Here is a 24,086-nt window from a genome sequence, read left to right as displayed (position 1 = left end):
CCATCCACTACAGTCACCAAAGAGTTAGCCAATCTCTGGCACATCTTGCCCAAGAGGGAGAGACGTTTGTACTGGTAGGCTCTCTGAATTCTCCAAACTTCATACAGGTTAATCTGTTGCATTGCAATTTCATATAAACCTCTATCCATTTTAGCCTGAAAGCCTGGAGCTTCAGTCGGCAGCAGAACCGCAATGTGCGCGATCAAGAACACGAGACAGAAATGAAGGCAGAACGCTCTGTGCCCAGTCCACTGCACATGTTACTGGCCTACAGAGAAGTGTATAAAGCTGTCAAATGAAGGTCTTCACACCTCAGTTACCCACTGCACTGAACATATGCTTGAACGGTCTAAGAAAGGCAAGCCAAACTGATCTTTAAACTGGTCTTTAAACAACTGCGTTTTATAGTTCGATACAGTTTTTTTTAAGGTTAATCACTGTTGTGACTTAACACAATTACATCTCAGGCATTTTAAAATAACTTATTTATTGTGTTAAGTGTATTTTTTATTGTTCTAATGTTTTTAACCATCACAGAGCATATTTACATTTTCAGTGTTTTTATATGCTGTTTTCAGCATTTTTCATTGTGACTTTACATTGTTTGACAAAGCATATTCTGTCTTTTATTACATATTTATAATACATGACAATTGTTAAGTATCTATCTTTGTATATATATATTTATATATTTATTATAATGTTTTATATCAAACCGTTTTATAGCTTTTTTTACAGCCATTACCTAATTATTCTCTAAGAAGCCTTAGGGGATCTGTAATGCTTCCCAAGAGAGTTATCAACCTTATGAAAGTTGTTCTGGTTTGTACATACTGTGCTGTTATTAAACCTCGACTGAGTTCAGTTTGTTTGGCTTTTCTGTGGCTTTCAAACATAAAACCTGCATCAGAAGAACTGGAACATTGTCATTCAATGTTCATTTCTACATACCCTCTGCCCCTTAATGTGTGTGTTTATTAAATATTCTGGCTAATTTGTTTAAGCTTTCAGTTACAGGATTGCTGCAGGGCTTCATTCGCCTTTACACAAATTAAGGCCATAAATCAGAGCAGAAAGTCTTTGGGCCCTATTTTAAGGATCTAAGCGCACGGTCTAAAGCGCAGGGCGCAAGTGCACTTAGGGCGTGACCAAATTCACTTTTGCTAGCTTAACGACGTGAAAAATGCTCGGCGCGTGCAGCGCATGGTCTAAAATGGTTGTCTCTATTCTCTTAATGAGTAATGGGTGTGTTTTGGGCATAACGTGAAATTAACCAATCAGAGTCTCATCTGCCATTTCCTTTAAAAGCCAGTTGCGTTCACGCAATGGCGGATTCGCTATTTACATATAAGGGCTGAATGCGTCTCCTGAGCGCAAACGGTCTGCTCGTGTTTGAGACAATTGCACTGGAAAACAAGACAAATACAGTATACTAAGAAAGAACACCACTTTTTTGCAGTGTGATGAGAAGATACAGTAAAAGTTATGTCCATATTGGTTGAAAACCTTACCTTTTTTGTAAAATGATTAAAAAAGTAATGGATATCTGTCTTAAGTTGTATTTTCAAACTCAGAAGTGTTGCTCATTGTGTTTCTCATATTGACATATTGTGTTCCCTTCAATTTATTCCTTAAATTTCCTTTACTTAGTCTTAAATTTACATTCATGAAACCTGCAGAAACCCTGAGGTACCAGTGGCTCCATTTAATGCATTTTAACATTTTAAATCCATTCTGCAGATTTTACCTCCCAAATCAATAAGAAAAAAAAGTCTGCCTATATCCAGATTTGTAGTCTTTGCTTCCAACCCTGAATTACTCCTCCCCTTCAGGTGGTGTGTTTAAAATGTTGCTGATTTTGTGTAATTGTGCAACTGCACTGAAGGACTCTTCTCTCAGATGCTGGTTGCTAATACGAAGCTTCAACACTTCTGCCAGTAGTCCCACCTTGTCTCTCTTCTCCTGAATCAGAGGACAGAGGAATACATCGTGCTAATGAACCAGTTTGTCCTCTATGAGAGCACATATTTCACACCTTTCTCATTTATTAACCGCTAAATAAGCCTCACCTTCAGCAGGTCGGTACTCAGTCGCCTAAGCATCCCTTCCAGGTGAGAGAGTTGGTCGGGGAAGTCAATGAATACGTCACTGCTAAAAATAACCATGCAAGTCCATTGATACTCATGCAGTGTATTATTCAAAGAAAGAACTTACCCTCAATAGCTGTTTACTGGTTTTAAAATTAAGATTAGAAAATATGCTCCACTCACTCCGTATCTTCTCCACTGCAATAAGCACTGGAATGGTGGATCTTGTAGGTTTCATTGGATGGTGTATCTGGCCTGCTTGATACAGGACTCATTTCTGACAAAAGGCTTGCCATCCTTTGTGCTGTAAAAATATCATAACCATGGAGTCATTCATTTTAATGCTAATCCTACTACTAATAATAGTATGTCATTGCATTAAACAAATTATGAAAATTATGAGTCACCATATGTTTTGTGCAGGAATGGTGCAGTATTTATTAAAAATGATTTATCTGTTCACATAATTATTATTATTTTTTTAATTCATGTGGCTTCGTAACCTTTAAGCAAAATAACTTCCCCTCCCTTGCAACAACATCATCTCATCTCTTCTCCACTGGCGCAGGACAAAATGTCGCTCAAATGAGATCACAGCAACAGTCGGGTGCCGGAAGTAAAAACTCATTCTAACAAAATTAATTTTCTCCATAAGGAAATTGATTTTGAAAGATAACTTACAAACCTTTAAAGACAGACCTCCTCTGAGCTAAGAGGTTGTTAATCCATTGTATTTGCTTCTGCTGAAGCTGTCAGTCCACATTATTACATCTTATATTAACAGAATTCCTAGAGGAAAAACTGCATTACCCATGACACTGTGCAGAAAATTACACCAACCAGAGAGTGGAAAAAAAAGCAACATGCTCCAAAATAGCTCTTTAGCTCCGCCCACTCCCATGAAGCACTGCGAATGAGATTCTCAAAATACTTAAATGTTTGTATATATATATATGCATATTTTGCAATAATCTTGTAAATTATTAGTTTTATATATCTCCATTGTTTTTAATTCGATTATGCTGTTCACAGTGCTTCGTGGGATTGTAGTTTTTTTGCACTAAAACCGTTAAGTACACAGTCTTGTACCTTTGTCTTTTTGTCGGATTTTCAAAAACTTTTTAAATCTAAGTTTGTAGTGTTGTGATTCACCTCGTAGCTGATTGGCTTGGTTCATAACTTATGACTCTTTAACAAAGACTATTTTAAAATCCTTATGGGAAACCTGAATGAAAAAAAAAAATTCGGGAACTAGCTCCGCTGAAACGGGACATGTGGATTCCACTCGTACCAGATGTGGGCCGGATCTGGGCGACACTATATTGCTGTCTGGGAACCATCTAATCAATTGGACCGATGGATAAAATCAAGTCTCGCCCTACATTTTCTCTTGTTCGAGAAGCCGTTTCATGCGGATATACGTCACAATACTCCGTATTTGACTTCTTGTTTACTGAACTGTTGCACTGAAGTAATATCACAAATTAATATAAATATCACTTGAAGGAAACTTACTTCACACATCCACTTCATTAATACTGAGAAAAGCTTTAGCATTATTTGTTTGCACATGACAAATGATTTGATATTTTATATCTAATGCAATGGACTTTTTTTTACATTTATAAGTGTCAAAAACGTTTGGGACCACTGTATGTTGAACAATCTTAACTCAACATATTCATTTATACTTTGATACTTACTCTCATACTCATGGGCTGCTTGAACTAGACTGTTCCAGTCAAGATCATAGGCTGTGCTTGGCAGGGGCATGAGTTGAGGATCAGGATGTTGGTCTCTGTCCCAAAAGTCAGATTCAGTCTGCTCAGGCAATTCCCCACATCCTAGGACAAAACAACCAGTGAGTGCTATTGTATACCATAAAGATCCTCCAAAGATCTCTTCAAGACAAGGTAATACTAGTTGAAGAGCAATTGATAAACCGCAACAGTACAATAAATATAATTTTAATCTTGCCTGTTTGACGTGTTTGCAGGTGGAAATGGACAGGTGTGAGCGTTGGAGTCTCTTGGTATGATCGCAGAGCAGGACCGAATAGCGACGGACTGGCGCATAAACTTCTGCAAAGCCCTGCCTCGTTTTGTTGAGGTGATGACTAGAAAGAGACAGTACACACATTGCAACATTACAACACTGCTCACATGCCAATGCTCAGCAGAACAATACCTGCTTTTTCCACATTATTGTCCTAGGCTGTCAGGGTGTTTAGGGTCATGCTACTGAATGTGAGCCGAATACATAACGTACTGAATGACCCTGAGCGCCGTTCTCTGTGTCATCCATCACAATGAGTTTTTTCAAGTCCTCCACCACTGTGCTCTTGCGAACGGGTCGCGGGGAACATGCTGCTCGCAGAGATGCGATCACTCGAGGCTTACCAAACACATTCTTTGAGTTCACATCCACCTGACTGAGAAATATATGTTAAGCCAACTGCTAATAAAATCACAAATTACTGATTCTTTTTGTTTTGTGGGCAACACTTTACAATAAGGTTTATCATTAGTCAAAGAATTAGGTACAATAAAATTTTTTACAGCATTAATTAATTAAAAGATAAAGCACACCTTGGACATTAAATATTGATCTGAGTTGAAATTATTTTATTATCCGTACAACGTCTAAAAAAGACGAATAAGGGGCTATTCACACAGAATGTGTTTTTGCATTCCACTACACTGCATTTTCTTTGTTTTTTTCTAAACGCGTTATGTGGACGTCTTTGACTATTGCGCTTGCATATTTTGCAGTCTCACACATGATACATTGTTCTAAAAAAGCAGCACTCAAGTTAAAATAAGTGTAACTTTTATAAAATGTGCCTCTAGACCAGTGATTCTCAAACTTTTTGACTAAAATGCAATATTTGAAGGCCCTCCTCACAAAGCTGATATGTACCTCTGGTAATGTTGTACATTTTTATTTTTAGATTTATTTTCATCATACATTTATTGGGGCCTCCCTGGATGTTTGATGAGAAGTCAGCACACCAGAGAGCTCCAAAAATGCAAAAATGTAATAATGTCTCTCACACACAGATGCTGTCAACGCATTGTTTTATTATTGTTGCATTTTTGTATAAATGCACGCTGTGCCATCATGCTGGTTTAAGCCAGTCAGTGATGCTCCATCTTACATGCTAGCGTACGACTACCATGAACTGATTTAAATACTCAGACGACTCTGATTTGGTTCGTTTTAGGCAAGCAAAGCAGACATTTTAAACAAAATTAATCTTTAATCTTTTCAAAAAACTGAAACATACTTTTTAAGTATGGCCATGGCATAGCACTACGCAGAGGAACCGTCTTCTTACATTTTGCCATCAACTGATCAGTGTTCAAAAAATCCTCCACTGACTTTCAAAGCTGCTACATATAACGACTTTGGAGGACCTTAGTAGAAATGTATTGGAGTGAAAAGTATGATATTTGTCTTTCAGATTTAGTGAAGTTAAAGTCATACGTTTCCAGATAAAATAATACTCAAGTAAAGTACAGATCCTCAAAAAGTGAACTCAAGTAAATGTAATTCGTTACTGTCCACCTCTGGTTATCATAGACGACAATTAAAATTAAGTATTTCAGAGAGCTGTGTAATAACGTATGCTGACAAAATAAACCTTATTGTAAAGCGTAATAATTGCTACACTACTATACAATACTATAAGCTATTGTTATGATAATGGTACATTAAAAAATATTAAGTATATATCCCATAAAGATATCTGCTTACCGTTTTATATGGTTGTGGTCACTGATTCTGACACCACCGGTTTCTCTATGCAGTGCGTACTCGTACTGTATCTTCTTTTGTTTTGGGCTGCAGTCAGGTTGAGTCTGGCTGGCTTGAAGTTGACATGACCGGTCAGGGTCACCTTGAGATGGTTTAATGCCAGTGTCAACACCCTCATGACTTGCCTTTTCCAGTTTTGGACAAAACGTCGCTGGCTGGTCTGCTCTAGACTGTCGTCCAGGGAAGAGATGTTGTGTGTTAATAGAATAATAATTCTTGGTAGAAGTATCCTCAGGGAATGAATTCTGGCTCTGCCTCCACGCAAGTTGGTCATTTCTGGGAGGTTTTATATTGGGTTTCTGCAGATTGAACAAAATGCAGTCCTGGTTCTTGATGAGATGGTCCTCTCTTGGCTGGAGTTGGCTGAAGTGCTCTTTGCCGGGTTGATTTGAGGTTGGTGAAGACTGAGAAACCACAGCTCTCATCAAAGGAGGCTTTTTCACCACGGAAGTTTTAACCTCTTGCGGTTTGGAAAACAAAGGGCTGGCAAAAATAAAACAAAAAGACCACAGACACACACATATTGTAGAAACATAAAAACAAAGAATGAGGTAAGCAGTGCATACATTGCAAAAGGACTGCAAGCATAAAGACAGAGCCATTTTAAAAATGTAAAAGTGATTTAATTCTATTTCGAATGTCCTTTTTTTCTCTGTGACATTGTTCATTTACAGCAATACAGAAAATCAGACTCAGAACTCTAGCGACAGATGGTGACTGGAAGGTGTAGACTGAATTTAGGGTCAGGGAACAACTCTATACAATGTGGTGGGAATGGCCCACTTTTTACTGACTGTCCCACCCCTCCCCCGTGGGATCTCATGGGTGGAAGCTGGGAAGGAGGGGTCCGGAGGCGCAAGAATATTACAAGTATTGAATCAATAGTTGTGTCCTGGATTAAAAACCCATTGTGAGCCATCATAGGAATTCATACTGGTTTAATATTGCCCTTTCATCAGGAATTTTATAAAACATTATATAATCATTCATTTTGACAAGATTTATGGATCTCACCTGGCTTTGAGTACAGAAGTTTTGGAGCAAGGAAGGGGCAACGAGAGAGCACAGAACTCCTTCAAGTTGTTTGTGGAAGAAGATCCTTTTAAAGACTTTTTTGTGGATTGTGCAGCTTCCCAGTGCTTTGATCGTTGTACTTTTGGGCTGTAGAAGCCCGGCTGTGTCAGCGGGTGCTGCCTACGGCTGTTTCTGAGGGGCTCAGCATTGTTCTTGGCATCTTTACCATTCAACCAGAAGTCATTAGCATAGGGTGAAAAAGCACTTGATTCTCTATTTGGCTGGAGAAAATGTGCCTACGAAACAAAAAAAAATATTGGTTAATGATAAATTGTCATTAAGAAAATGGCCCAAATTAGCTGATTTGTTACTTATCTTTCAAGTGCTGTGTCCTTTGATTGTCAAGATTCAAAAGTAATGGTAAACAGTAATAAAGTAATTTCACTCACACATTTTTCACATTTTAATTTTATGGGAATTTTTACTTCATTCCAAAACATATGACATAACATAACATATAACAAAAACATAACATAACAAAAAACATAACATATAACATAAAACATCACATAACATAACACAACAAAAAACATAACATAACAAAACCGTAACATAACATATAACAAAAACATAACATAACACAACATTAGTACATAAAACAAAAACATAACATAAAACAAAGAACATATATAACAAAAAACAACATAAAACAAAAAACAATAATAATAATAATATAACAAAATAAAAACATAATATATAACATAACAATTCAAAAAACAACATAAAACAAAAAACATAACATAACAAAAAACAACATATGTTAGGCTATTTGTTATATTGTTTTTTGTTATATGTTTTGTTATTTTTTTATATGTTTTATGTTATAAAATATAACATAACATACAACAACATAACATAACAAAAAACATCACATCACATAAAACATAGATTTCAAACTCACTCTTGGCAAGCTGTTGTAAGTGGCTTTCTGCTGATCCTGCAGACAATCCCTCTGGCCTCTTTCCCTACCAAGCAATGAGCGAGTGGCTGTTACCATATGCCATTCTCCTTCTGAAATATATGATGAAATTGCAGAGGCAAGTTGCCCTAAGTGAAATGAAATACTGACTTAATCTTATCACCAATAAAAGCACTCAGAACCTGCTATCAGACCTGTATTGTCTTTAGTTCTGGAGCGGTTTAATCTTGTGAACTCCACTTGCTCACTTGAAGGCCAATCTAAGCTGTTTTGCATGGGTGAACGATCATAGGAACTGAAAAAGATGAGGTAATTTTCACCAGGTCAAATTGTAATGATTATCAAATATGGTAAAAGATTAAATCTCACCTCACAAGGCTGGTATGCCTGAACTCAGAACTGAAGTGTGGTGTCTGTGGAGGAGTTGTAGCGCAATCCAAGTCCCAGAACAATGCAGCCATCTTCCTGGATTCCAAGTTTTCCCTCAATATCCTTATAAATGAAACCAAGATATATGCAGCAGCCAAGATGATGTCCAAACATAATACTTTTCATTTAAGACACCCTTCCTGAAGTCATCTGAAATGTGTTTATAGATTGGGAGGGCCAAATGATGGTACAGACCGCTCCAATTCAACTGAGCTAGCGGAGAAAGCAGGGAAAGATCTGTGTGGGCTCTTCAGCAGCTGAATGGAACAGAGGATGGGATTGTGTTGCCTGGTCTGTTGGCTGTTGTTAGCACTGTGCTTGTTTGCTCCAGGCAACATGATGCTGCTGTGTGCACTGCAATAAATTAAGAAAAAAAGATTAACATTCAGTATGCGGCTTCCAGCATATACAAATCCTACTGAACACATGTATCTTAAACAAAATGTACAATTTACAAAATACAATAATAAATAATAAAAAAAATCTAAATAGCAGTATTTCACTACTAGACATTTGAGGCCCACTGTATTTGTAAAGTGTCTTTTTATTTTCTAATAAACATTTTATCCTATTTACATTAATAATAAATGTGTACGCAGGATCAGAGTCCAAGCAGCAATTGCTCATTTAGACGATTCAATAATACAATTGCCATGAACATTTGCATATTTTTTTAAAAACAAAATTTAGTAGTTATGGTCACCCATGATTTTGCCAATTTAGACACGCGTATTAAGGGTACGTTTACACTACAACGATGTATACTAAAAACTGAAAAGTTTTTCCTTCGCGTTTTTCGTGTACAGATGACAACGTTGTCAAAATGATCCCAGTTCACACGGATCCACGAAAATGAATGAAAACATTCATGCCAGGCAAGTAGTTATAGTGTTACGGTCACCAGCTGGAATGCCCTTGAGAGCCACCAGAGGGCACTCCACATCAGACTAATTGTCATTCCCTCACAAACTACATTTCCCATAACTCACTGCCCGGACTCACCCCTGATTGCATCCACCTGTGTCTCATTACCTTGTCAGTCTCATCCTATTTAAACCATGTACACTCATTCATTCCCTGTGAAGTCTTGTATGTTGTTGTGCTGCATTTCGCTGGTTCCATGTATTTTGGTTTTTGGACTCTCTGTCTGCCCTGGGATTACCCGTTTGCCTTTTTCCCCAACCTTGTGATTTGTTTGTATTGCCTACCTGTGTTTTGACCTGTCGCCTGTACATTGGATTCTGTGTCTGGATTGCCCCATTATTAAAAGCTACATTTGGATCTCAACCTTTTTGTCTCAGAGCAGTTCGTAATAGAAGACTTTGCCAATATGGATCCAGCAGTTGAGTTAGTCCACATGCGCCAAGGTAACCGCACCCTCGAAGAGCACATTCATATTTTCCTGGACATTGCAAATGTTTCTGAACTGCCAGATTGTGCTCTCATCTACTTTTTCTGTTATGGGCTTAACCATCCGCTCCAGGACAAGTTAATCCACGATGCCACGGACTCATCCCTGATTGCATCCACCTGTGTCTCATTACCTTCAGTCCCAGCCTATTTAATGAATTCCCTGTGAATTCTTGTATGTTGTTGCGCTGCATTTCAGAGCATTTCTCTGGTTCCATGTATTTCGGTTTTTGGACACTCTGCCTGCCTTTGCCTTGTTCCCATCCTTTTGTTTGTTTGGACTGCCTACCTGTTTTGACCTGTTGCCTGTACATAGGATTACGTGTCAGGATTGCCCCATTATTAAAAGTTGCATTTGGATCTCAACCTTCTTGTCTTAGAGCAGTTTGTAACATAGACTGAACATGTAATATGTATGCACGTGACGTCAACGGTTTCACAACTTTGCATTTTTGATGTTTATATAGGCACGATAATGGTATCGTTTTCAAAAGCTTGCGTTTTCAGGCCCCCAAAACGCTGTTGTCTAAATAAATGGCCAAAACGATTTAAAAAGAATTTGATGAAAAAGCTGCTGTGAACGGCCACTAAATTTAGTTATGAAAACTAGCCTAAGCTTGAGAGTAAACTTAACAAACTGTAAACTTGCCCCTCAAATCTGATTGGTTGGTTGCAGTGTTGATCCAGGAGAATGTTGTACTTGGTGAAATCACATTCACCATAACTCATGTAGTTACCTTTGTAGCCTGTATATGTACAGTGCATCCGGAAAGTATTCACAGCGCTTCACTTTTTTCCACATTTTGTTATATTACAGCCTTATTCCAAAATGGATTAAATTCATTATTTTCCTCAATTATACAAACAATACCCCCATAATGACAACGTGAAAGAAGTTTGTTTGAAATCTTTGCAAATTTATAAAAAAAAAAAAAGAAAAAAGAATCACATCACAAGAATCACAAGTATTCACAGCCTTTGTCATGACACGAGTCAAGGAATTGTCTGTAGACCTCCGAGACAGGATTATATCGAGGCACATATCTGCGGAAGGGTGGCCTCCATCCGTAAATGGAAGAAAATTGGAACCACCAGGACTCTTCCTAGAGCTGGCCGCCCAGCCAAACTGAGTGATTGGGGGAGAAGGACCATAGTCAGAGAGGTGACCAATAATCTGATGGTCACTGACAGAGCTCAAGCATTTCTCTGTGGAGAGAGGAGAACCTTCCAGAAGAACAGCCATCTCTGCAGCACTCCACCAATCAGGCCTCTATAGTCGAGTGGCCAGAAGGAAGCCAATCCTCAGTAAAAGGCACATGAAGGACTCTCAGACCATGAGAAACAAAATTCTCTGGTCTGATGAAACAAAGATGGAACTCTTTGGCCTGAATGGCAAGCATCATGTCTGGAGGAAACCAGGCACCGCTCAATACCTGGTCAATACCATCCCGACAGTGAGGCATGGTGGTGGCAGGATCATGCTGAGGGGATGTTTTTCAGAGGCAGGAACTGAGAGACTAGTCAGGATTGAGGGAAAGATGAATGCAGCAATGTACAGAAACATCCTTGATGAAAACCTGCTCCAGAGAGCGCTCTGGACCTCAGAATGGGGAGACGGTTCATCTTCCAACAGGACAATGACCCTAAGCACAGAGCCAAGATAACAAAGGAGTGGCTACGGGACAACTATGTGAATGTCCTTGAGTGGGCCCAGCCAGTGCCCCGCCTTGAATCCGATTGAATGTCTCTGGAGAGATCTGAAAATGGCTGTACACCAACGCTCCCCATCCAACCTGATGGAGCTTGAGAGGTTCTACAAAGAAGAATGGGAGAAACTGCCCAAAAATAAGTGTGCCAAGCTTGTAGCATCATACTCAAAAAGACTTGAGCCTGTAATTGGTGTCAAAGGTGCTTTAGCAAAGTTTTTTTTTTTTTTTATAAATTTGCAAAGATTTCAAACAAACTTCTTTTTACATTGTCATTATGGTGTATTGTTTGTAGAATTTTGAAGAAAATAACTAATTTAATCCATTTTGGAATAAGGCTGTAACATAACAAAATGTGGAAAAAGTGTAGTGCTGTGAATACTTTTCGGATGCACTCTATGGATTGCATAATTGCTGCTGCAGACCCAGAAAGCATGCGGGTAATGTCCTGTGCTGCATCTCTAGTTAGAGTAATTCACCTGCATGTATGGTTTCTGCTCCAAGATTGCCAAAAGTCCTCTACCTACAACAGCCAAGGTAAACATCTATTTGAAAGGGTGGCACTTAACATTCTTAGAATAGGAATAGAGCAGGTCTCTAAGACAAAGCATAAACTTGAACATAAACTCAATTTGTGGAGGGTTGGGAGTCCATTGGATCATTTCACTGCGGAGTCAAACACTGCGGAGTCAAACATCTATAAAAGGTAATAAACTTTAATAGATAAAATAACCAGACAAGCAACATAAAAAAAAATTCTAACTAAAATGTATTGTGTGTGCGTGTGCTTAAGCGCACCAATACAAGTCATCTGATCAAAGCTTTTGTATGGTTTTAAAAGATGAGGAAAAAACAAACAATCAAATCATGTTCATGTTTATTGTGCTGACATTCAAAAACTTTTACAAAATTACCTGGCATGGAAAAAAAAAGATTCTGTAGTTAGCAATTGTAGTTTCAGCAACCCAGAAAACAGAACTGCAAAACCGATACAGCCAAATTAACAAAGCTCCCAACATAATGACCACAAGTCGTGTACTTATTATACAGTACAAAATCTCAATAACGTGAGATCAAATTAACAGTGCAAACAGTGAATTTGTGCATAAGGATTACTGGCTCAAATATCCCAGACACCATTCTCAAGTCGAATTGGCTTCTCAAACATCTATTTGATACATTAACATGGGCAATTTAGCTGCTTAAAGAATGACATACTGTATTCCACTTTTGCAGCTCATTTGTGCATGCAAATAACACACAACATAGGAATGTGAGGCATAACATTAGCTTAACTCACCGTGCTTGATGTGAATTAAAATGGTGCTTGATCAATACAAATAAATTTTTCCACGTTTTCATTACTTTGGGAGCTATGCAACCATGCTTAAGAGGTCTTTGTTGTTCTGCAATTCGATTTAGCTTCAGTTTATCGGACTGTTAGTAGTGTGCACTTAAATTCAGTTCATCCTCAACCCAAAATAGAGCCATTTGGTCACAAATATAAAATAAAACGAAGGGAAAATATCTAGCAACTGACTATGGTGGTTGATTAGTAATCAAAAGCACTCCTGTTTTATGGATCTTCACACACCTGTGAAAACAACATTACTGTAATGATTTTCATCTGCAAGGTTAATGTTCCTAAAACTAAGCTAATCTTTTACTCCCCAACCCGTCAGGGCAAACTGCTTAAATAAACTATTTACAGTGTCAAAAAACATACAGCGGTTCCAGAGTAGTGAAAACGACTAAATAGCGAGGGGCGTACAACATCAGTACGTAAATTCACAGGCTTAGATGTTCATCAGTAGGTCATGTATTAAATGTTGAGGCCAGTCAGTCCATTCCATCGTTTCATTCTCTCCAACCTTCACCTATTCTCCACGTAGAAAAACAGTGGAATTACACCGTCTGTGCAGAAAATGACAATTCTGAAGATCCACAATGCCCTTCATTTCTCTGGAAGTATGTTGGTCAGAATGTCAATAAAATTGTCCAGGCCCCAGAGGTACCCGTCCTCTCTGTTGCCCTCCACCCACGGGCTGCGATGGTCCAGGGTGAGAGGGGGCGGCAAGGGCACAGTCTTTCCAAAGTCTATCATCCAGATTCCAGCCTTGCCAGTGAGGTCATGGACAAATAACAAGGAGCTGCCCACCACCTACAGGCAAACACAGCAAGACCGTCAGTATTAGAGCCTGTATTTTACATCAGCAGAGTAGAAGATGAAGAAGAACCAAATGAAGATGCATCTCACCTCATGTGCTTTGAAGAAATCAGATTTTTCCAGCACGCCTCGTAATTCCTTCAACCGTTGTTGGTAGCTTCTCTGTGAACAGAAGAGCCTAACAATTAACTTGTTTACGTAATAGTTTTTTCAAATGGATTAATGGTTAAAAGACGCACAGGCAGAGGAACCATTATTTTAACCATACAGCAATTATTAATAAAAACTAGATTTGAAATGTTTAAAAGCAAGAAGTAAAATAGAATAAAATACTACAATAATAATTTATATTCACAAATATAACAATATAATTACATTTACCTGCTTATATTTTTACCAAAATAGTTTCAACATGAAAAAAAATCGGTGCATTTTATTCAAAAGAAACAAATAGTTTATCTTCATAATTGTAATTAACATGTATATATATATATTATACATACATTTCAAATTAATATACTGATATATGTGTATATAAATAGTGTAAATGCGTACAGTATGAAAAGAATACATTTAACAATGTTATTAAAATATGAGTGTTCTAACAAATTAACTTTAAGTGATCATTAGATGATGGCAAATGTAAAAATCAGAAAATGAGAAAGAAACATTAAAGATACATTATTTACAGATAATGAAGAATTGATACATAATATTGATTATATATTGTAAATATTTGATATAATCGCACACAAATGGACAAATTCATACCAAAATTAGCATGTTGTTGTCCACAAAGTCCTCCAGCGTTTGGATCACCTCGTCTTTGTACTTTGTTCTCTTGAAGTTAGTGTTACAAGTGCCATCTGATTTCTGAAGACAGATCAAGACAATATACTAAAGACCAAAACAAAACTAAGGCCGTGTGTCCACCAAAGCGTTATTAGCCAGCTGAAAACGCTAGGCGCTCTGCTAAAAACGCTCAGCTGTGGGCGCTTGAGAGCGTTTTGGCAGCGCAGCGTTTTTTCAGTTGAGACGGTTGAGACTGAGACACTTTGCTTGTTATGATACGGAATATCCGCGAAAGTCTTACTAGTATCTCATTTCACACATATTTTGTTTCTGTGTTGATTCTATATTAAAATGTAATGTATTTTCTCTGGCTCTTGATTTTTCTCCGTTATTATGCTTGTTCATAGATGCTTGTTGTTGTCCTCTGTTGACGTTGTACAAGCAGTTCATGTGGCGGACGCGGTTGGTCGGTGTGGTATTAGGCCGTGTGTCCACCAAAGCGTTTTTACTCGCGGCTGGCGTGTTTTTTCAATTGTTTTCAATGGGAGCGCCGCGTTTTTAAAACGCCATGAGCGTAACGAGGCGCTGAGCGTCTTTTTCACGCTGAAGCGCTAAGCGTTCGGCGTTTTTTACTGGTCGCCGAGAGTTGAAGAATGTTCAACTTTTGGTAAAACGCAGCGCTCATCACTGTCACTTTTTACCCAACCGTCCAATCACAGTGGAGGAGGGGCGGGACTAATACCACACCGACCAACCGCGTCCGCCACATGATTCTGCTTGTACAACGTCAACAGATGACAACAAGCATAATAACGGAACAAAATCAAGAGCCAGATAAAATACATTACATTGTATTGACATTTTAATATAGAATCAACACAGAAACAAAATATGTGTGAAATGAGATACTAGTAAGACTTTCGCGGATATTCCGTATCATAACAAGCAAAGTGTCTCGGTCTCAACTGTCTCAACTGAAAAAACGCTGCGCTGCCAAAACGCTCTCAAGCGCCCACAGCTGAGCGTTTTTAGCAGAGCGCCTAGCGTTTTCAGCTGGCTAATAACGCTTTGGTGGACACACGGCCTTAGTCCCGCTCCTCCTCCACTGTGATTGGACGGTTGGGTAAAAAGTGACAGTGATGAGCGCTGCGTTTTACCCAAAGTTGAACATTTTTCAACTCTCGGCGACCAGTAAAAAACGCCGAACGCTCAGCGCTTCAGCGTGAAAAAGACGCGTTTACCTCGTTACGCTCATGGCGTTTTAAAAACGCGGCGCTCCCATTGAAAACAATTGAAAAAAACACGCCAGCCGCGAGTAAAAACGCTTTGGTGGACACACGGCCTAAGCCATCACAAGAAAAAACTAGGCATTTCCAAACATAAATTCAGAGGGGTCCTGAATCACATCTACCTTGATGCCCTCTATGCGAAAGCCCAGCGTAGCCGTTGAGCTGAGGGTTTCTCTCCACTGCATGTATCTGGTTTTGAGTACTGCTTGCCTGGCCCGCTCATCCGCAGTGGGGGCGTTCGGGTCCACTGCTATCATTTTTTCATACATGTCTTTGCGAGGCTGAGGACACTCCCGGGCCTTCTCCAACTCTTCCTCCAGGTAAGTCCTAAAAGCATGTATACCAATCAACATCAGCACAGGAATAATTATTTAGTATGGAAACATTGTCATTTGTATTTGAGAACTGGCCTAACAGGATTATGCCAGTTCTCAGAGATGCTGACCACCAGTGATCATATTTCCTCCTCTATTGTTTGGACACCACTGTCTACTGTGTTGTAGTCTTGGCTTCAGCTGGCACATCCATGAACAAGTCCCTATATAATAGTCAGTGTAAGTGGGAAGCACCTGTGAAAAATCACAAGCTCCAACCCATTGCCTGACAGCAACAGAAATACAGAGTCAGGTGCACAGATTGATCAGTTTGCCAGGAAATAGTGTTTAAAAAGATACCAGGGTTGATGTTAAAAGCACTTGAGATGAGTGGAGATACACTGATACAATTCTGATATCGATAAGCTGCTAATTATTCTCATGTTGTGGCTGATAAACAATACACGGCCCCTTATAAATATCCAATACTAATTCCTTTGTATTTAGACATCACAACATTATAATACATAGTCTGAAACAATATTCTTGTTTGTTAAAGATTACATTTAACAGTGCAATTATGACGTACATCTGAGTGTAACAGATTATCAGAGAAAAAAAAGTTGAGTGGGGATTTGGTTCCATCCATGAGTTGTCGATTAGATTTTGCGATGTGGCCGTGGCACTCAAAAGTGGAGCAGATGAACATGAGCTTGCAGAGGCAGGTTTAAGAGGACTAAATGATTGGAGAAGTCTGTTTTTTCACGAGAAGGTCCAGTTAGGAGTTAGTTTGTTTAAACACTACAAGGTCAAAACATTTTTTTTTAAATTAAACAAATGCACGGATGAATTGTTCACAATAACATCTAACATGCATTCGAAAAAGGGATAGTGTGAATTTCCAGTTCATGCAGACTTTATAGATTGAGTGAGTGTTAGATGATGGCAAAGGAAATATACAGTACATGACATGTAAAATTAGGGGAAAAGAGCATGAACAATTGAATATAACAAAATCTCTAATATTAGCCAGTAACTGAAATGACACCAATAAGTCATGCTTATGAGGAAGAACAAGTTGTTGAAATTGCCAGATTTTGCTGGGGTCTGTGGCATTATATCATATCAAAAAATATTGAAAGTTATGTAACTAGATACCCAAAAGCAAAACTGTAGATCCCACTTTGTTTTCTATTTGTTTCATAATTAGTACTTGTTACTAATTTAAGTTTGGATGAAAAAAAAAAAAATTCTTAATTTCTAGTGATCTTTAGCATTTCCGATTTTGGACAAAACCGCTTTGGAGAGTCATTTACCAGAATAGTGACGTTTAATTAGTGCTTTTCTGATGATGCATTTTGACTGTGTCAGTATTTATTTCATGAACACAATGTGGATAAGCTAAACATGTCAGCAGTGTGGACGCACTTAACAGTGACCAAAAATGATGCTAGAGTAGCAATATGGACAATTTTGTTTGGCTGAAATATCAAGACGCGGCTTGTTAATGAAGAAATTTACCATGTCGGGTTTAATTTATCCCCTGAGAACACAACCGCATGAAGAGAATAAAGTGTTTAAAGGGTTTGTTCACCCAAAAATTAAAATTCTGTCATCATTTACTTACCCTCATGTCGCTCCAAACCTGTAAGATTTTTGTTCATCTTTGGAACACAAATTAAGATATTTTTTGTGAAATCTGAGAGATTTCTGTCCCTCCATTGATAGTCAATTACCACTTTGACACTTCAAAAAGTTCATAAAGAGATCGTAAAACTAATCCATATGAATTGAGCGGTTTAGTCCAAATTTTCTGAAGAGACACGATTGATTTAAAGGTCCCATTCCATGGATTATTTTTATTATTTTATAATGTTTCCAGGGGTGCCCTTATAATGTTAGTATGTTTTTTAGATCAAAAATTGTTATAATTTAAAAATAAAAGGCATATTTCATAGCCTGATTTCATTCCCTGGTTTGAACACTCTGTTTGAAGGGGCGTGTCTGCTGTGAGACTTCAATGTAAATGCCCTCTGCTGTGATTGGCTGACATGCTTGCATTTGAAATATCTTGCATTACATGTGGAACTATCTGGAAAACTTTTACTATTACAGCTATTATACGTTTTTACTATTACAGCTATCTGGATTAACGAATCGTGAGAAGTTTTTTTAGGTATTTAGATCTATTCTCATCACATAAAAGGTTGCAGCGATGAGGAGCATTGAGCAGATGACAGACTGTTGATCGCGTGAAAAAAGATCTTATCATTGCAACGCAGTTTCTGCACTCACTAATGATTTCACCAATGCAAACATGAGGTATATAAATACAGTAAGAGCTTTGTTGTGCAGTGTAACAGCGTCATTGATTTCATAACGAGGTTTGGCAAGTGTCCATATAAACTCGATCGCGCTGTGTGATCAACAGCTTGGGCGATTGGAAAGGGATTGTTCTTTGATCGCTTTCTGTATATTAATCACAGTTTAAGTAAGATTATTTTCATCCTACTAAGAGAAACGATGTGAAGTTAATCGCTACTTCCATAGTGAATCACTACTTACTGCTTGCTGGAATATAGTTGAAATTGTCCCCTTCGTCAGTATGAAACGCTGAGAGAAGCCTGCTTGATATTATCCCAGGTTAGAAAAACAGTCCGTGGTGAAATGGACAGAGCAAACTAACAACTTCGAATTAAACTTTTGCGGTACCCGATTATAGATAAACATCAACCACGTCTGTTGACATTTCGCCATCAATACGCCTGTGTTCCTGTGGGCGGAGGTTAGTCAAAACACGGTTCTGGTGATGTCACTAATGAAGGAAGTAGAGGGGTGTAGTCCAATCCAGCCGTTTTTTGTAGTCAACTTCTGTTAAATAAAATATCTCGCTTGGCATTGAACTTTGAGCTTTATAATTTTACAGATATTATTTATACTCTAACAACAACATTACACACTAACTAAAGTTTGAAACATGGGATCACGCAGAACGGGACCTTTAAATGATGAACAGATTGAATTTAGGCTTTTATTCACATATAAACATTCATCAACTCACACATCAGTTATGGTAAATGGAAGCTCAAGCATGTTCGCTTGACGTGTGAGAACCAATGAGGTTCATTCTCCCGTGTTACGCAGCACGTTTGAGCTTCAGCAAGAACCAATGAGATTCATTCGTGTTACGCAGCACGTTTGAGCTTCAGCAAGAACCAATGAGATTCATTCGTGTTACGCAGCACGTTTGAGCTTCATTCATATGGATTAGTTTTACAATCTCTTTATGAACTTTTTGAAGCGTCAAAGTGGTAGTTGTGTAGCTGTCTATGGAGGGACAGAAAGCTCTCAGATTTCATTACAAAGATCTTCATTTGTGTTCAGAGATGAAAGAAAGGCTTGGAACTACATTAGGTGAGTAATCATTTTTGGCTAAATTATCCATTTAATTACCCAAACTTCATCAAAGAAAGAGAGAAAGAAAGAAACATAATTTCGTGTCACTTAATTTCCTAATGGTGTTTTCAGTCATCCGTAAAGCCATGATTTTTTTTTTTTTTGTGTGCCAGTCCATTATTGTGGCATCATCTACCCATATATCATCCATTTAAAGAAATTTGGTTGGTCACTGCAAGCTGGTCAGATTGTCTCTTCCTGTTTAAGAGAAGGTTATTCTCTACAATATGCTGCAGTTTGCACCAAATTTACCAGTTCTGCAAGAAAAAAGTACTATGATAAGTGCTGAATTTACAAAGCACAACATCCTCACCGGCTTCCCATTTTGCAGTCCATGATGCAGGGAGAGTCAAAGTCAGCAAGCAGGTCGTCCATGAGGTTGTAATCCTGCTCGTCACGCTGAGTCACGCCGTAGTATCCAGGAACGAAGGGCTGCAGCGAGTCGCTCATGAGCTTCAGAAAACACTGCTGCTCGCACTCGCAGAACTTCTTCAGCAGCCTTCCATCACTGCCCATCTGAAAGTTTCCTGGGGAACCAAACAAAAACATGCAGACGTCAGACAAAAAGGCAAATCACCAAACACAGCAATAAAAAAAATCATTAGCTTTACAGTATATGCAAGTTCACATGACCATAAAACAATAATAAAAATCAAGGCTCAAACATGAAAGTTATATATAAATGCTATTAGGTGATCCAAAAGTAATTTCAAGAAATTAATCATTTAAATTAAATTTAGACTTTAGCCATCAATATATATTTATTTACTTTGATGGCTAAAGTCTCTTGATTAAGATGGCTAGATGTCTATATAGATGGCTAGATGGCTATATATATTAAAATACATACACACACACACAATAACATTGGCAAAAAACACTTATAAACAGATGAACAAGCAAACCTGCATGGCCGACCACCTGTACCCAAGGAGAGCGCCTTTTCACCGCCACTGGATTGGGAGACCAGTTCACCATATTCTTTGACTTCTTCCACAGATCAGCCTTTGAATGAAGAGATATGATTGAAACAAACATAAATGAGACTGACATGTCAATAAACACCCTACGACTTCGACTGAGCAGTACGCAATGATTCTGTACAAGGGTCATTTGTCGGTAGAGGGTTTTCTCGTCTTGCCTTCTGTTCTCTTTTTCTTACATAGCGAGCCGCTCTGGGGCACTGAGTGCATTCAGTCGACCTCAGACTCCAACGTGCAACTCAATCTCCTCCATTAACCATAGGTCGAGTTTTTCCCCATGTGGCAAATCATTGACGACAATCTCGAACTAAACAAAGTCATCAAGCAATACCAAGAGGCTGTGATTAAGAAATAGCTAATCTTAGAAGGATGTTCATAAAACATTTACAGACGGCACTTGTTATACTGCCAGATAAAATGGAGGAGCCAGTGTGGACAGTGCCAACAAGAATAGCATATTTACTTTAACACTTGAATACATGTGAGTGAATATCAGTGATTACATTTAAAAAAGGTTTTAAGTTAATTTTTTTTAAATATCATGAATTAATATTTCATAAATGCCATTAAGTTTTTGTGGATTCACAGCAGATGACATTTCAAAACCTAAAGTAACATTGCTTGTAAAAAAAAAAAAAAAATCATAAGTTTTTAATTTGTTAGATGCCATGGACCAAATATGTATAATGTATTTTTTTTTCTATAAAAAAACTGTTAGATGTATTATTTATGATATATTTATTTGAATACATTTTATTTATTTTAATATATATTAATTTAAGTTATTTATTTGTACACTTTTTTTAATTCTTTTTTTAAGCACTCCCTTGCTTGAAAACCCTTTGCATAAAAGTTTCTTAATTTTTTTCCTGCATGTTGGTCACTCATAATTTTAATGTGGCAGACAATTTGTTTTCCAAATATTAATAAGCAGTGTAGCCGTTTTGATTAAAAAAATCTAACTTTTCAATAATTTGATTATTTTAATGAGTTTTTTTTTTTTTTTATCATGATTCAAGGACAGTTGCATCACTCTGACATCATCACCAAAAATATATGAATGAATATAAAATTTATTTTAAAGCATGCCCATCATATTATTCAAGTGTGCATGTGTATGAAATGATTTTTGACGTATTTTTAATAAATAAAAGATCTGGACACAAAGTGTGTGTCACATCATTGACTCTTAAGCATTTAGTTCTGCTGCTCACCCACACCTCTTCCCGACTGACTTTATGTGTTGATTCCTTCCTCTCCGCCGTTTTGATGTCGTCAGAAAACGGTCTAAGATCCCTTTGAGCTGATGTGCCAACAACCTATGTGCGATCCTACTCTAAATGATGCCGCTGTAACGACTGTAGGCAATGTGAAAATCTTTCTATCGTGTGTAACTATCCTCCAAGCATCAGCCTTCCGAATGAAGCCAATTAACCTGTACAGTTCTCTCTGCTCTCCAAGCTCAAACACTCACTCACTAGTGGCTAGTGGAAAACCAGCCAGACGAGAATGACGTTCTCCAGAACAAAGCAAGAGAGGCCCACCAAACAGAGCTGGAGGTGCATCATTTGTTGACCTTATAAGTTCAGTTTCAATAGAGCATTGACTCACTATTGTGAGTTTCTAAATGGGCCACTTTTTCCCCATCATGATCCATAAAAACAAATCCCACTCAATATCATCATCAAAATGATTGGAGACAGTATAGCTCCTACAACAGAACAATGCAGATTATATTCAAACACCTTTATGGTTGCAATGATGAATAATCTTTGTTGACTTGACATATCACTTAGTTTACATATGATTTATTGTCATCATGTGATTATAATGATGGTGGCTGCTTTACCGTCACACGAATACCTTCTTAAGAAACATTTGTCCTACTCAAATGGACTTATTTACCAAAAAAAAAAAAAGTGAAACACATGGAACTTTTTCCTCCATTTACAACCATGATCTCATGACCCGAAGCCCATAATGTTAATGAGTTATCATGAGAATTACTCAACAACTGCATATTTTGATCTGCAGCATACACCCGTGTACACACTTGGCATTCAATGAATCTGGACTTAAAAAGTTACCATGACAACTATAGTTTAATAAAATATCACTTACAGTAATAAAATGTTGTTGGTTTTTTATTCGTGGAAACATTTTACAATTAAAAAAGTACCATGGTACTACCATGGTTTGCAGTTGTATCATGATAGCAGAGAAGTACAGTAGTATCTAGTTGCAAGTATTGTACAAAGGCAAACACCTTTCTTAGCTTTTAACATTGACTTTTGACAAGAAGACATATACGATTTTCTTGTTTTTGATGCAAAAACTTTGTAAAGAAACCGGAAATAATGATAAATATATAAATAAATAATATATATAAAATAAAAATTATTCTACAAAAAAAGAAATAAATACTGCCCCATCAGTAGTATTTACACTCAAATAAAGTCTTAAATAAAAGAGATGTTAAACTTATGTGGACACGATTGATTGTTTTGTCACATTTGGGAAAAGAAATATATATATATATATTTTTTTTTTAAATCAGTGAGGAAACATTTGAGTCCTGATGGCATAATGTACTTTGTACTTTAAAGTTTACATGAAATTGTAGTGAAGTAAAAAGTAATTTGTCCCCTTGTAAAGAGTGACGTTAAGCAGGAAAGTAAAAATGGCCAAAATAATACTCAAGCATAGTAACGTTAGTAATTAAGTACTATACTTTACACCTCTGCCAGTTTTGTCAGTAACAATGGAATGTTTTGTGTAACGGGATAGCAGTGAGGGCCAGTGACTATCAAAGAAATAAGTACTAATACATATATATAATATATAATGAAAAACGTTCAAACGGATTCTTACCGTGAGCGGTTCACCTGAAGACTGATTATAGTCACTGTAACCCATTAAATCCTCTTCGCATTCCTCAAAAGACGAAGCTGGCGAGAGGCCGGTGGAGGAAGAGTTGGACAGCTTTCTCAGCGCCAGGGACGAGGCGGGAGAGCCGCTGAGCCCGCTGTCCGAGCAGATGGACTCCTCGTCGGGCTGATGTGAGCCTGAGCAGGGTCCGCGGGGGCTCTGGTCACACTCGCAGGTTACAACCAGCTCAGGAACAGCAACACGAGCGCGTCTGGAGAGCTGCTCCATGGGCTCCTCTGGGTGGCTGTGGTGGACGTCACCCATAACCGCGCAGGGTGCCGGGGTATCGGGCGTTTTAGTCATCACGCTGCTTCTGATCTACAAGATCATTGAGGTTGTTGATGGGTTTATCCAGATTAGGGCCAAACCCAACGCGTAACCGGCTCGCGCTGACGGGCACTGCCGCACCTTTTATGCGTGTGACGCGTCGCGCAGCTGCACAATAAAAGCAATATCGGACCACTATCTACATTAAGTGGCTGTGATCACATCCTTTTAGCCTCTGGAAAGGAATTATAATCACTTGGCTGAAAGATTTAAAGAACACACACGTATTAACGTACAAACAACGTTGATTCGTATTTCAGCAACAGTGTCAAAATATTATTTGCTCATGCTCAAATCGTCGCTTTAACAGACTGCATAATGCTTTGCCCCGCCTTCTTTTCTTTAAAGCAACAGAGCAAAAAAAAAAAAAAAAAACCATTAAATCAGAT

At 38.1% G+C, this 24,086-nt stretch overlaps 2 protein-coding genes and 1 long non-coding RNA gene across 3 annotated transcripts; all 3 read right to left on the bottom strand.

The window, feature by feature from the left end:
• Positions 1 to 3,814: 3,814 nt before the first annotated feature.
• On the bottom strand, positions 3,815 to 4,429 carry LOC308705166. The gene is made up of 3 exons (XR_014031882.1): positions 4,356 to 4,429; positions 4,065 to 4,203; positions 3,815 to 3,931 (listed from the first exon to the last, which is right to left on the bottom strand). It is a non-coding gene; the product is annotated as an uncharacterized lncRNA (long non-coding RNA).
• Positions 4,430 to 5,839: 1,410 nt separating this feature from the next.
• LOC308706055 (uncharacterized protein) lies at positions 5,840 to 9,859 on the bottom strand (the record flags this gene model as incomplete). Its single annotated transcript, XM_081391441.1, has 6 exons — positions 9,534 to 9,859; positions 8,266 to 8,679; positions 8,091 to 8,191; positions 7,879 to 7,988; positions 6,918 to 7,213; positions 5,840 to 6,386 (listed from the first exon to the last, which is right to left on the bottom strand). The coding sequence occupies exons 2-6, from the start codon at positions 8,355 to 8,357 to the stop codon at positions 5,840 to 5,842; spliced, it is 1,146 nt and encodes a 381-aa protein (XP_081247567.1). The 5' UTR covers positions 8,358 to 8,679; positions 9,534 to 9,859.
• A 2,281-nt stretch (positions 9,860 to 12,140) lies between these two features.
• Positions 12,141 to 24,017, bottom strand: itpkca (inositol-trisphosphate 3-kinase Ca). Its single transcript, XM_081390680.1, has 7 exons — positions 23,314 to 24,017; positions 20,365 to 20,464; positions 19,773 to 19,986; positions 15,812 to 16,016; positions 14,380 to 14,481; positions 13,699 to 13,770; positions 12,141 to 13,602 (listed from the first exon to the last, which is right to left on the bottom strand). The coding sequence occupies exons 1-7, from the start codon at positions 23,671 to 23,673 to the stop codon at positions 13,396 to 13,398; spliced, it is 1,260 nt and encodes a 419-aa protein (XP_081246806.1). The 5' UTR covers positions 23,674 to 24,017; the 3' UTR covers positions 12,141 to 13,395.
• Between the last annotated feature and the right edge of the window lie 69 nt (positions 24,018 to 24,086).

Source organism: Scardinius erythrophthalmus (genome assembly GCF_964197995.2).
Source record: "Scardinius erythrophthalmus genome assembly, chromosome: 17".
Lineage (NCBI taxonomy): Eukaryota > Metazoa > Chordata > Actinopteri > Cypriniformes > Leuciscidae > Scardinius > Scardinius erythrophthalmus.
This window is presented reverse-complemented; position numbering and strand designations above follow the sequence as displayed.

What these genes read in the sequence shown, in the direction of transcription:
- itpkca (XM_081390680.1), bottom strand. Translation starts at nt 23,673, where the DNA reads ATGACTAAAACGCCCGATACCCCGGCACCCTGCGCGGTTATGGGTGAC. An exon ending in GACTGCAAAATGGGAAGCCG is followed by an intron (nt 16,017 to 19,772) that starts GTGAGGATGTTG and finishes ACATGCTTTTAG; the next exon opens with GACTTACCTGGAGGAAGAGT. An exon ending in TTCGCATAGAGGGCATCAAG is followed by an intron (nt 14,482 to 15,811) that starts GTAGATGTGATT and finishes ATCTGTCTTCAG; the next exon opens with AAATCAGATGGCACTTGTAA.